This window comes from Drosophila eugracilis, unplaced genomic scaffold (genome assembly GCF_018153835.1).
Source record: "Drosophila eugracilis isolate 14026-0451.02 unplaced genomic scaffold, ASM1815383v1 contig_1781, whole genome shotgun sequence".
NCBI lineage: Eukaryota > Metazoa > Arthropoda > Insecta > Diptera > Drosophilidae > Drosophila > Drosophila eugracilis.
Genome location: NW_024572623.1, coordinates 781,346 through 795,580, shown reverse-complemented (window position 1 = coordinate 795,580; position 14,235 = coordinate 781,346). Strand labels below are relative to the sequence as shown.

Genomic DNA, 14,235 nt, shown 5'->3' with positions numbered 1-14,235 from the left:
TCACGAAAGATCCAATGGAACTGGCGGTATGACGAGTATGGTAAGTCTACAAGTAACTCAGACGATTCTAATTGCATTTGCTAATTGAAATCGAATTCGTAACGTGGACAATGTGATTTCGCACGCTAATTGAAAGAGTTAAACTTCCTGCGTGACAGATTCGCACACTTGATCTCTTGTTGCCAAGGGCCCATAACCGAAATGCCCGTTAGATTCTTGATTCGATGGGGTTATTCAAATAAGACCTTTCCCTTCCAGCGATTTCTATTTGAAACGCAGTTGCTGGATTCTGCGATTCTGCTGCTTATTTGCATACGGACAATCTCTCCTTTTGCTATCTCAAGATATACAAATATATACTTATAAATATCGATTCAAGTCGTCATCTTTAAGCTGGGCCTTAAACTGAACAGTGCGGATGTGTGCGTGGTGTTGACCAAAGTCAAAAGCCGTTCGATGATCATGAAGTTCAGCTCCCGAAGTCCGAAGACGAGAGTTGCTTTCTCTTTATGTAACCGCGGCGACAGAAACAGAAACCGAACTTAATTAAAATCCAAAAGCAAAAGCGGCGAACCCTCGGCGAAATAAAACCAAACCCCAGAGCCAAGGAAGCCCTCTGCTCTGTCCCATCGTAAAACTGGGTTTACAGCTTCTCTCCCAAATATCCGAACCCCATTCCGAATCAGCGGACGTTCGTTTACAGTGTCACGCGACCTAACCCTTTGATCTCGACCCACTGTGAGTAGGATTGTGAGGTATGGCCATTTCTGCGATATACTGCTGATGAGGTGCTGATGTTGTAAGGCCCCGGCCATTAGCCAATTATGCAAAGCCACAAAAAACAGAAAACGCTCGGAGATGGCTTCGGCTTTGTTTATAAACAAACAGGCAGACAGCTAGAAATCATTGGAAACCACTTTGATATATTGCGCAGCTTCTCTTTTCGCACTGTCAGCGTTTTATATGAGGGTTCTGGTTAAAAAGTTCCCCGAACAAAGCCAGTTCACTATTGTTCAGGTACCTCTACCCATAAGTACCATATGTGTGTGCTTTTTTTAGCCTAATCGCTTCCCGTTCCACTGTTCTTGGCTCAAAAGGCAGCCATTCATGCGCAAGATATTTCAATTTGCCAGCGATTAGGCCGTGAATGGTGAAGTTTTTTTTTTGGAGTTTCATTCCGCAGGGTTGAACCCTCAGCATCCAAGCACCTGCCCAAATCAAAGCTAGGTAGTTTTTGGGGCCTATGGCAGCCAGTGTGTTGCATAAGCCAACCAGTCAACAGCGATTTTGCGTACTCCACGTATTTGTGCAACCTTCAACTGTCGCTCAGTCGGTTTATGGAAAACAAATTAACACTAAACAAAGCGCAGAACGCTACGCGACTGCAATTTGCCACAGAGCGGAGCGGATCTCAGATCTCAAATCTGCCACAGCGCAAACAGCTAAAAGCGTATAGGGATACACTCAGAAAGAGCTTACATTGATTTATTTTTAACTGGTAATAAGTAATAGTGCTGTATCTAAAACCACAAAGTGGTTTCGCTGGCGTTACAAAACATATATAAGATAATGAAAAATTCTGTCATAAAATATTTTGTTTATATTACCTGTAAACGGTTTTATTTTCCATAGCATTTTATTTACAAATCACGTATCTATGGTTAAAGCCATAAAATGTTTTAAGTGTGGCAGCTTTTAGCAGGCAAATTCATTAGTAATCACTTCAGTGCAGAGTCATTAGGAATTGGTACAAGTGGCCGACTCAAAAGTGAGTCAGTGGAGTTGCGACTAGTGTGGAATGTTCACACCCAGGTGGATTATTATATTAGAATGGCCAGGCTCTTTAGCATCGATCGATGTGATCCAAGTCAGGCGCAAAGTTTGCCTAAACCAAGTTTGATGAGCAAACATCGGAGGAGCCGTAGGACTGGGATGGGAAAAGGCTTCTGGGCACTCACTGAGTGCGGTGTCAATATTGACGAATCAATCAGCGACACAGCCACTGAACACACATTGCGTATGGGTAATAAAATCATTAGGCGCAACCCATAAATCAGGCCCAAAGGCACCTGATGCCGAAAATCCCGATACCCAACCGATTCGAGCATGGGAAAGCAAACGAACCGATTGCAAAATGAATTGGCATTTGTAAACAATCGAAAAAGAAACAGGAAAAGGCGGCGAACTCGAACTTGGAATCGGAATTGGTGATAAGTGCACTAAGAGAAAATAAGGCAAAACTTTTACTTATGGATTTATGGTTACCCAATCTCGTTTAGATCCAAATTCAAATGGTTTTAGGGAAACAAAGCTATGATCTGAATGGGTCAAAAATATTAATACAACTCCTACATATCTGACTTTTGTGTTACGAAATACATTATTTTGTTTTGTGTGCTTGGAAATGCATAATTAGGCGGAACTGTGATTTGTAAGCTAGTTCGTTTACTCTTGGGCAACAAAGACCGAAAAGTGCATCTTGCCACGCCCACTCTATCACCATTTCCAGCTCCATTACAGCCCACGAAAATGCCACGGACTTCGAACTGCACCTATGTTTACCATGTTTTTTATGCTGACCAATAATTAGGCTCTCAGTTTACTCTACCCCGTCATCTCTATGGCGGTTAATTTATTTTTACGACTGTCGCAACCATTTGTCGCATAATTTTAGTGACGCGATGACGCAAGGCGCTCACATAAACTTCTCCCGGTTAAGAAAATGATTGGTGGGCAGGGCGTTTTCCTCTAACTTCACCTCTTCCTCGATGCACTCGACAATCGGACGACCCGTTTCCACTGCATTTGTGAGTCCCTTACGCACGGCCACGGAACCAATGGTTCTCAGATCCTTGGCCCAATCGAGGGCAGCAAACACCCGGATCATGGCAGATCCAATACCCGAGGCATAGTCCCCAAATTCCCCGCTCTGATAATCCCTGGGCAGCAAATAATGATACTGCGGCCAGTAGCTCTTTGTTATTAGAAAAATACTATTCGAGTCTGTTGGCTTGAAGCCCTTGTGGATGCTCCAAACAAAGTGGGATGAGTTGACCAGGTTTCCCAGGTTGATAACAATCAGACTCCGCAGCCAGAAGCCCACAAACATGGCAGTGGCTAAAGAATCACCGAAGTACTGGAATGGAGTGTTTACCGAAAGCAGTACGTTCAGGAAGATGTAGAGCAGGACGTAGTATCTGAGTAATATATCGAAATATTGAAATCACCACCTAAGAAAAAACGAACAACCCACCGTTTCTGAAACATGACAATAGGATCGCTGTCCAGATCCGACATGTCTACATCCTTGAGTAGTTCCTCCTGCTGTGGCGAATACTTCAGCAGTCCTCCTCGCACCTGGGCGTACATAAAACTGTGTTTACTGTAGTACGGATCCTCATCCTCCTGAAACTTAGCATGGTGCAGTCGATGGGCCTGAACCACACTATAGATGGAGCCCTGAACCGGAACAAACAAGCAACAGGTAAAAGCATAAGCTAAGGGGTTTATGTCTCAGGTAAAAACTTAATTCAAAAGCTTTTACCATAGGTGTAGTGGGTAAAAACTTAAGAGGGATTAACCCACCTGCCCGGCAGTCGTCTGGCAGAACATGAGAAAAACCTTCAAGGGCTTGGAGGCGGTGAAGGTCCTGTGCGCCCAAAGACGATGAACACCCACTGTCACGCCCAAAGTGCCCAGGAGGGTTAAGACAGCAGCTAGTGTGGAGGGAATTTGGGGTTAAATAGCATTCAAATCAATAGGCGGCACGTGGAGCTGATTAACCTGTCGAACTCACTAAATAAAATCGTGGCCCACGAAGCGCTAGTGAGCAGAATGTAAATCCCATATATCCCAAGGATGTTCACGTGGATATAGAAAAGAACCAATGGCCAGATGGCATCGCGCTTCTTGTGGATAGAGTCCCCAACCTGATCCTTTTCCTTTTCTTTAGTTTTCTCCATGGTAAGTTCCTTAATTCCGATTTCCTATCCTGTATCCCAAGAGGTTCCTCGCTTTTCGGCAGCCAAAACTGAACTGAAAACCCGCCATAATTCCGAAAACCAATGAGGCAAGGGTATTGGATTATTCATAGACCACTCGCATATGCATTAGCTCCATATACCCAAGGGTGTCCAGAGTCGAGCGGTGTTATAATACAAAACATAGTTTATTGACCCGCAGGTAAGTAACGAAAGCAACGATGGGAGATTAGCGTCCCTACACGACGATCCTAGTGATCTGGGGTGGGATGGGATGGTTGATGGGTCAAATGTCTAGTTCAAAGGGTCTGAGTGTTCATTGGAAATCTCTAAAAGTCTCAAATGAAGGCCCAGATCGTGTAAACAGAGCATAAGGCATGGCTTGGTGCTACAAACTTAATACTAGGAAAACCACAGGCTGAATACATAATACATGGCCTCGCTTAGTTTTGCATCTTGGCCAGCTCTACGATATCCTCGCGGGGAATGTCTTTGTCCCCGAAGCCCCACACCTGATCCTTGTGGGCAAACTCGTCGTCCAGGAAGCGTGTTCCATCTCCGCATTTCCTGGCTCTCCTCAAGACCATGTCGGGGGATACAGATTTACCTTAAGAGAGGAATATTGAATGAATATACGTATGGATTCATGGGGAAATAACAGGGAACTTACGTCCTTTGGCCAGGCCCAGCCAGGCGCAAAAGTCGATGAAACCAGTGGTGATGTTGAGGCTGTAGTTGCCAAACTCGCCCGTCTTGTAGTCCCAGGGGAAGACATGGTGGTAGTTGTGCCATCCTTCTCCCATGGCCAGCAGGGAGACAATGGGAGCCTCAGTGGACATAAGGTTCCTGGAGGAAAGTAGAAAGAGATTAGTTAGTATTTTAGTTGTAAAACTGAATTCATTTTTAAAAAATACATTGTTTTTCAGTTGTAAACTATTTGATTAATGTTCAGTACTGAAAAGTATTATTTTTGCTCTTTATAAATGCCATTTTATGGTTTGGCAGCTAAAACAAAAAATAAGTAGGTGTCCATATGTGCAGTTTGAAAATGAATAATAGAAAGTAAATCAAATTGAGTTGCTACCCAATTAAAGCTGAATTACTGTTCATAAATAAACTTTTAGTGCTCATAGTCTGGAACTAAGCTCATTTAACTATAAATAATTGTTTGAAAAAAATAGAAATTAGCAATTTGTGAAAAGGGGAATTAAGTACAAGCGATATTGGACGTGTGCTAATAACGTTTTGCTAAGCAAAAAGGTTCACCCTTAGATTACAGTGCAAAGTACAGTGATCTGTCTTACTTGTCGTACGGCTTGTTGCCGTACATGTGCGCCACGCTGTTCACGAAGAAGGCCACATTGAGGGTCCAAGTGAATCGCATATTGAAGTTGATCCAGAAGGACATCCAGAGGTCCTCGTTCCAGAAATACCAGGGCACAGCCACCGGCAGGATGATAGAGCACAGGGCGAAGAGGGGGATGTAGTACTTCCTCTGGAACATGCAAACGGCATCAGCCTCCAGATCAGACATGTCAATGACCTTCCTCTTGGCCACCACCTTGGGATGGGGAGTGAGAAAGAGCCAGCCCACGTGGGCGAAGAAGAAGCCACGTTTGGCATTATGCGGATCGGCATCGGTTTCCGAGAACTTGTGATGTATCCTATGATCTAGGGCCCACGTATAGGCATCTCTCTGAAAGTTAAAGAAATATTTAGATATTCTTTGAAAGGGGAATTTTATATTCAACACCCACCTGGCCGGCAATCGAAAAGGCAAATGCCAGCAGAATCCTCAGGGGAAGCGATGCCGTATAGGATTTGTGCGACCACAGACGATGTGCTCCCGCCGTTATTCCAATTCCTGAGACCCAAACGGTGACCACCACTGAAAGAAGAATAGACGGATGTCATTGTCTAAACAAACAAACAAAACATACATATACTATATATATATACCCCAACCCATCTAAATAGTTTCATGATGGCTGGTGACGTTTCTCGCTTGATTTGCTCAACGGATGACACAACACCGGGCTCTAAATATACATATCTATCTATTCCCCCCGTTCTTCGGGGTGGCCTATTTGGTCGGTCGGGAAGCGTTCCCGCTCTTTCCTATGGTTCGATCACCACCGAATTCTATCGAGCGAGCAATTGAAGCGTTCGTTAACTTTAATTGCTAGCGGTCAAAGTTCATGAGCCAGAATATGCATGCAAATACAACTTTATGGTTGTTTACCTATTGCATAACATTAACCTACTCAGATTTCCACGCCTTGAGTCATCTTGGAGAAAAACTTTACAAAATAACATTGTTTAAAATTCAATATTTAAACTTTTTGTTCTCCAGAGTCTCTATCCTTTACTTTAAATATTATGATTCCTTAATTACTATCTGCTAAGTATCTACATTTATAACTCAATGATTACCCCACCCAAAGGGATTTGTAATACAGACAGCCAATTTAACTTGGCCCAGTTACCAGCAACTGGCGTTGGGTTACAAAATAGTTAATGCCGCACTATTGAAACTGTGTTTGCATGTTGGCAGATGCAATTACGGAGATTGGTGACCAGTTTGCAGGGGTGGCAACACATTTGCTATCCAGATGCTAATTACTCAGGGTAAACAGTGGACACTCACCCCAGAGGAATGTGTAGAAGTTCGCGTAGAAGAGCTGGTATAATCCATAAAGGGCCCCGATGTGTAGGAAAGCCTGAGCTCCCAAATCTGGCCATCTGATCTGTGGGTGGTACTCCTCCTCCTCCTCCTGTTGGGAATCCTTTAGCTTCTGCTCCTGTGCCTGCAGCAACTTCTGCTGCTCGAGGGCGTTCTCCTTGTAGACAGCATTCTCCTCCTTGTATCCAAGATTGTCCTCATCTGTGATAAGGGTGTGTGATGTAGCTTCTGTGGCATGGGTTCTGTGCTTCAGCTCTCCTGCGTTCGGAACACTGGTGGCTGCTGTGCGATTGCCATTCCTGTCCAGGCTGCAGGATCCGTTGCAGTGGCCCACAGCCTGCCCCTGTTTTTGGCCGGGAATTGGGGATGAAAGGCACATGCTGCAATCAAAAAAATAATTAGTAAGTTTTTATTTATAAAATTCAAATTAAAAATATTAATTTAATAATCCACAATCCAATAATATTCTTGGGTAGGTGGCTTCTTAGATCGATTTTTCATATGGTAAAGTCAGAAATATTACTCATTCGCGGTATTGTGAGTTGCTTTGAAGAATTTAAGTTGATTTTTTTATGACAATGATTGCTATTCAATATTGTTATCTGCTGATCTTGAGATAAAATCTAATCAAAGAGGCAACTTTTAGCCCACAATGAGTAATATCTAAGCAAAGAACCGGAGGCTAATAAACCTTTCAGAAGTTAAATATTTACTGTTGACTGTTAAACTAGTTATGAGTTTAAAGAGCCCATCATCTACAATAGAATTTTTCTCGCTGTAGTATCAAAACAAATCCCCAGAGACTTGCTAATTGATGTTTAGGACTATTATAGCCGCGCACTATTAGCAGGCCTTTCAGAGAGTTTCGACTGTAATTGGTGTGAAATCTGTTGCCGGCCTCACGTGCCACGCCCCACCTCCGAACACCGCCCCTCAGATCCAAAGGGTTTGCTCTTGATATTAACAGAGTTCCGTTTGTTTATGGACACGGATCGCTGTTCGCCGGCACTCAGGGTCGGCGTTATCGCAGCTTATCGCCTGCCGAGTTCCATGTTGCAATCACCGATCTGCAAGTTGGCCACTATCTGGGCAAAAACAAATAGAACTAAACTACATTATTATGGCCACCCACAAAAGAGGCCATTAAGTCACAACAACAGTGATTCATCGGCAGGTGGTTCACAGGTGGATCTGCGAGCCACGAACCACGCAGGTGGACAAAACTCAAACTAATTGCATGATGGATAGTGTGGCACTCGAGGTGGATGTTTTGCTCTGTCATTGGGTTCTACAAATTGCCGGGATTTCGGCAGTTCCTAATCTCTGGTGCCCGATTGCTCCATAGTTTCCTTATCTAAACACCTCTACCCTTACTACCAATAAATATATGTATATCAAGTGGGTCTGCATAGTAGGCCTGTTTTCCACTGAAAGGTATCTCTTTTCCAAGATATTTTATAGTGAAAAAAACTTAAATTCATTAGCACATGAAGTAAATTCTTCGCTACTAGCTGAAGAAATATTAAAATTACCTAAAAATTATATAAAGTTATCAAAGTTATAGAAAAATCAATAAACTTACAAGACTTGCTCTTCTTCTATCATTCAAAAGTAAAATCTTATTACAAATTTGCCAATGTGAAATATATATTCGTGGGAAGTGAGAAAATCGTAAATAGTTTTTTAAACACATCTAAATCGCTTGGCCAGCTGAGAAAACAAACATAGCACAACTTATGAATTTCTAAGACTGAAAAACGAAAGCACCCTATATGAAATCAGAAAATATAAGCACCTTCAAAAACAAAATTCTTTAAGATTCATAAATTTCCTAATAAATCCATGATCCGATTATTGTTATACTTCGTTGCTACCAGTCTTCAAAAGATTCCATTCTTTCTGATAAAAAGTTCGCCGTAATGACGGTTGATTTTGAAACATTTGCATGAGTAGCTGAGAATTGCAATCGTAAATTGCCGAGCTGTGAATTTCACAGTGTCACACTCCCACCCGAAAGCCATATACCTTTGGACTCGCTGAATACTGGGTATAGTCGTATAGTCGACGCCCCCGCAGAACATTTCCTACCACTTTCGGCGCATGGGGAATGGTCGATCCATTTCTCGTGCGTGTGTGATGGCTTATTGCCCGGCTGATAAGCAGTGCACACCTGGCGCACCTGGCCCACATTTTCCCAACCGGACCTCATCCACAGCCCCTCCTCTTACCCGCCTCCGCCTTCGTCACTTGATTCATTCAAAATTTCGGGTTAAGAGCTTTGATAAGAACCTATCGACCATTGCAAATACTCCAAGTGCGAAGATTACAGACGTGATTCACTTGCTGCCTGACCCCTCCAGGTGTTCAAAGTGGCATGAGTAATGGGGGTGCCGAGGAGTTGCTCCCCTTACGTAAGTCCCAGAAAGAGATAAGATTGGAGGGGAGTCTGAGCAATTTACATATTGATAATTTAGCAGACGGGGAGGGGTTTCGATTTTGTTTCGGCACAGTTGGGGGCTCCAAACACGCCCCATCTTTTAATTAGAAAATGTAGCCACGCACGCTAATTGGAAAGAGGGAGGAATAAATCGGGGGTTATGGTCTATCTGGCGGGGGAATGCGAGCAGAAACGACTGACGAACGCTGTCACAAGAATTGATCAACATTTTCATTGGCAAAGAGCACGCGACTTTAGCATGAATAAATTAAATTCCATATACAAAAGAGAACCACTTCCTCTCGCTTGCCTAATTTCGATTTTCGACGACCCGGCAACTTGGCAACGCACTGCAGCCGGGGCATAAAAAACAATCTATTTCGCCCAATAATAAATAATAATAAACATACTACCCACCCCTAGCTGGCCCTCCCCTTCAGTTAGCCACTATTTTATTGGCACTCGCCCCGTTCTCTCTGGAGTGTTTTCATTTTTCGTTTGCAGTGCCAACGATAAAGCTGACCGCCCATCGAGTGGTTCTTCGGGCCCGATTTCCAATTCCCGTACTCCCCTCCGATTTCTATACTCCTCAGACATGGCTAATTGCCTGATGGCTCGCACGTCGTCATATCACCAACTATTTTCCTATATCGACACTCACCGAGCGATTTTAATGCCAAAATGCCGAATTTTATTGGAAATTTTCCATGCCAATGACAGCTAGCAGAGCTTTTGGTGTTCTATTGAGAGAAAACCTCGCAGATTTCCCAGCACTACGAACTAATAGAGCAACGGCAAGAGATCAAGTATCGCGTAGCCACTTGTTGCCCGGCTGCCACCTTTAATTAGAGCTTTTAATGGTCGTGGGGTAATTGAAGGCACTCGCAATCTGAAGATAATTCAGACCAGATCGCTGGCAAACTATGCTTACACTGGGGGAAAGAACCCTGCCTAATTAAAAGTGGAATATATTTTAAAGGCAATTAGGTCTCTTAAAGCAACACAGACTGGAATTAACAAGCATAAGTTTAACAGAAATGTGTAATTACTGACTTTTATGATTATGCATTTTATTTAAATTAACAAATAAATAGATCGAACAAGCCTTAAAAGTTTTTCTTCCGTTAAAAATTGGACGGGGATGGTACGAGTATAAGGGATATGGCATGTTGTTTGTTTCATGAACAGGGTGGCGATAACGGGTTCTAAGGAATTCACGGGTCGAATATGGTTTTGAGAATCACTTTTTATTTAAGTTTGCTTATTGAGCTGCTGGCCACATCGGTGATAAATGTTTAACCGGAACAGATAAACAAATCAAATAATAATATTTAGTTTAGTTAACAATTGAAGCCTATGTATGCACCGATTTACCAAGAAAGCGAAACTTAAAAATGTATAAATATGGCGGAGTGAGATGACTAATTTTAAAACATAGATTTAATGAATAGAAGAAAACTCGAGGAATAGCATTTACATGAACAAGTTGGAAAATCACAAAAAAAGAGTTTACCACAACATTAGCAATAAGGAAGGCACTTGGCTAACTTGGAAACTCCTTCATTCGTAGACACTTCATTAAACAGTTTCATGAAATGAAGTGTAGTTTATGAACTATTCATTATTTCTTTCCGCAAATTACTGGGAATTTACTGCTCGTGTGTTGTTTGTGTTTTGGAGACCCCTTCCTCAAAAGGGTAACCTTAGTTAGTCTGTCGGTTTTGGTCGCTCTATTGATGTGGGTCAACGCGTGTCGCGACAATCAAATCGTGAGGGATAATAATGTGTATACAGTCCTAGAGCTAACACCTGGGGGAGGTTCTTCTGGAGGTTTTGGGGGAGGCACTTTTCCGGCTTTGGTGTGTGCATGTTACTCGCTCTGTTGACTCCCACCAAACTCCCCATCCACTCCCCCTAATCGACGCTGGTAATGACAGAAATGAGCAAACAATTGGGTTACAATTTGCATGTGAGCTATGTGTTTGAAGAGGGGGCTGGGAATCGGAATTGGAACTGGAACTGGGATTGGGAATACCACTCAAACAGTGCTAAAGGTGAGAGTGGACTGATTAATGGGAACTCCTCCATGTCGCTGTTACTGAGTTTCCAAAACATAGGATTCAGGTTGTAAGAAAGTTATGAATATTGGAATTGGAATGTCAGTTCCCTAGGGAGTTGAAAAAAAACACAACGCGATTCCGCGTTTAAACAGATGGCGATCACTCGTTGCAAACCTACTTTTGGTGTGGTTCGGGAATTTGGGTTACTGGAATTCGCGAGACTGCGACGGAAACTTTGGATCTACTGATCTTTGGGATACGGATACGCCGGGATTCTTCGCGCTTCGCACTCTCTCCTCGCTTCGCTTTCTTTTCTCCGCTGTTCTTGACCAGGCGAACGAACTCAAGTGACTAACGACGCCCGCTGAATACGGTCGACATTTTACATCCAAAAGAGCGCGTGCTGCCAGCGACGCGGCCGGCGTCGGCGGCGCAGCTTTAGTGGCACCCAGAACTATCAGCAGCAGCGACGACGGCTGCGACTGCGACGTCGACCGAGGTGGATACCATTCAATTTGTAGTTTATTTTTTGTCGCTTGGCTGCGTCCACAGTTATTATCTACCATTCTACGCCCAACCCTGCTAACCCATCCCTCCCCCTTTCGGTCCACCCACTCTATTTGCCATTCTCTGTTGTGCTCACACATTCCGTAAACATTACACAAACAACGCTCGGTTCAAAGTCAATGCTGCCGCTTCGAGACATGACCAACTTCCAGGAAAATCTGTGGGGTGTAGGAGAACTGTAGGTGCCCTTCCTTATTGGAGAAACTTTTACTTTGCGTACCCACTTAAATTAACTTTGGACGACTTACGTTGTCATCTAATTAACCGTTTCAAATATTTTTAGTACATTTATTTATTTTCAATTTAACGGATATATATTGTTGTCTTCGACGCTTTCTTCCACTATGATATCTACGTATTCCCCTTCACCAGCCCTTACATTATCCCTGATCCAGCTGTCGTAGGCATACACGTCTGTGTAGACACCAGGCACATCTTTTATGCCGCAACCGTAGCCAAAAGACACGATACCCTCTAGAAATCCAACTCCATTACGAAAGTGCATAAGTGGTCCGCCGGAGTCCCCAGCACAACTGTCCTTCTCGGAATGTTCGCCAGCACACATTTGACTGAGCGTGATCCACGGATATGTTCGACGACACTCTTTGAACAGTACGTAGCCTATCACGACTTTTTGCTTGGTAGGACTGCGATCCTTATTTTCAGTTTTACCCCAACCCGCGACGGTTAATGGTTGGCCGGAATACCTCTGTGCCCAACCCACCGCTCTGGGTAGGCAAATGGGCTGAATAGATTCCGAATAGATAACATTCTGGTCCAAGCGAATCAGTCCTATATCGTTGTACATATTGTGATGCATTCTAGTATACAGTTCGTGAGCTACGATCTTCTCGATTCCCATTCGCTGAAACTTCTTAGCACACTTTCCTCCACCAACGGAGCAATCCACATCGGTACTGGTGTCATGTTCACCCAATCTCACAGAAGCACTTCGCAAAACCAGACCAAATTAAATTAAAATTAAAGGGACCAAATTTTTCACTCACAGTTTGCCGATATTTCGCACATTCTTTCCTTTCAGACAGTGGGCAGCTGTAAGGACATAGCGGTGGTTAATGAGTGAACCCGCACAGTTGGTGGTCAGATCACTTCCACCCCATTTTCGGTACTCCAATAAGACCAGCCAAGGAAATTCATTTAGGTCGGCTTCCATTCCACCGAAGATCCTGTGTCAGAACAACAATCCTCCGCAGGTAGGCGGTTGTGGGAGCAAATTTATAATTCTGCCGCTTTTTTCCTGAGGCTGAATGCAGCAGACCAAGTAGATACCATTTGCACCAGATTCACATTGAGAGGAATGGAAAAACAACTTTCCCGAATCGATTAATCCATTCGCTTGCCGTGAGGACTTGCTCCGGCACTCTTTAATGGGCATACAATATCCGACTTCCTGGTTTTTTCTTTGACATGGCGTAGCTGTTAGTTATATGAAATATGAAAAAGGATAATCAACCGTAATAGAATGACCACAATTTAGACTTACAATAGGCTTTGGCCTCTTGAGAAATCAGTACGCAAAGTAAAACCGAGACGAGCAATTTCATTTTGGCTAATTTTAAGTAATTACTATCCCAGACTAACTGGCGACATAGGTTTCTTCACCCTTTTAATGCAGAATTAGGCGTGCGATAAGCTTAATGAGGATGATGATATAAACAGCTTACCAAAATTTATCTAATCTATCCAAAAGTAAATCGTAAATCGTCCTAAACATATGTTGACATCGAGATGTATATTTATCTTAACTGGCGAAGGTTGGGAGTTAAGTTTATTATAGAATTATATAAGTTATTAGATATGAATAAATAATAATATCATATTTGTTTGAATCTTATCAAACCAGCTATCTAAGTTTTTAAACATCCAAAAAAGAGTAACATTATAAAAACCTAACCAAAATTTCAACTCTTCAACATTTTTCTACCAAAATTAATTTTCCATTTCTTCTCTCTGTTGGAGAACTAATCACAGTGACCATAAGTGTGTAGTGTATTCCACAGTGAGTAGGTGTCAACGCTGGCAGAACTATTGATGTTGGCGCACACGCCGGCGCAGACGTCGGCTGAGCAGCAACAATCGCGCGAACGAAGCCGGCAACGGGTTGTATACTCAATGCGAGTGGCTAAGAGGGAACCCACAACACGTATACGAGTGGTGGGCTGTGAGCGCGGCATTTCGTCATCGCTTGAGATCCCAGAGCTGTAAATATCGGCCAAGTTCCCAAACGCTTTCATTTCTAACTGGCCCACTTTCCCAGAGAGGTGAGAGAGGAAAAACTACTTCTCTCTTTTTTGTTTGTTGCCAATAGCATCGGTATCGCCGTGTCGTTTTTATCTGCTTTTCTGGTGTTTTCATGTTTTGTCTAGAGATAATAATGTAGATTTTCGTTTAGGTTTTTATGCTGGAAATAAACTTTGTTAAGTCCAAGCCGGAAACGAAACATCGTTGTTATCGCAACTTAAGAAATTAGTACTTAAATTCCACTCA

At 43.0% G+C, this 14,235-nt stretch overlaps 2 protein-coding genes and 1 pseudogene across 2 annotated transcripts; all 3 read right to left on the bottom strand.

The window, feature by feature from the left end:
- Positions 1-2,598: 2,598 nt before the first annotated feature.
- LOC108111373 (acyl-CoA Delta-12 desaturase) lies at positions 2,599-4,014 on the bottom strand. Its single transcript, XM_017220805.2, has 4 exons — positions 3,797-4,014; positions 3,586-3,716; positions 3,254-3,459; positions 2,599-3,197 (listed from the first exon to the last, which is right to left on the bottom strand). Exons 1-4 carry the CDS (start codon positions 3,960-3,962, stop codon positions 2,696-2,698), a joined length of 1,005 nt encoding a protein of 334 aa, XP_017076294.2. The 5' UTR covers positions 3,963-4,014; the 3' UTR covers positions 2,599-2,695.
- Positions 4,015-4,149: 135 nt separating this feature from the next.
- LOC108111372 (stearoyl-CoA desaturase 5) lies at positions 4,150-11,513 on the bottom strand. The gene is made up of 6 exons (XM_017220804.2): positions 11,339-11,513; positions 6,628-7,043; positions 5,738-5,868; positions 5,285-5,676; positions 4,651-4,826; positions 4,150-4,587 (listed from the first exon to the last, which is right to left on the bottom strand). Exons 2-6 carry the CDS (start codon positions 7,040-7,042, stop codon positions 4,424-4,426), a joined length of 1,278 nt encoding a protein of 425 aa, XP_017076293.1. The 5' UTR covers position 7,043; positions 11,339-11,513; the 3' UTR covers positions 4,150-4,423.
- Positions 11,514-12,025: 512 nt separating this feature from the next.
- Positions 12,026-13,311, bottom strand: LOC108111263 (annotated as a pseudogene).
- Positions 13,312-14,235: the final 924 nt, after the last annotated feature.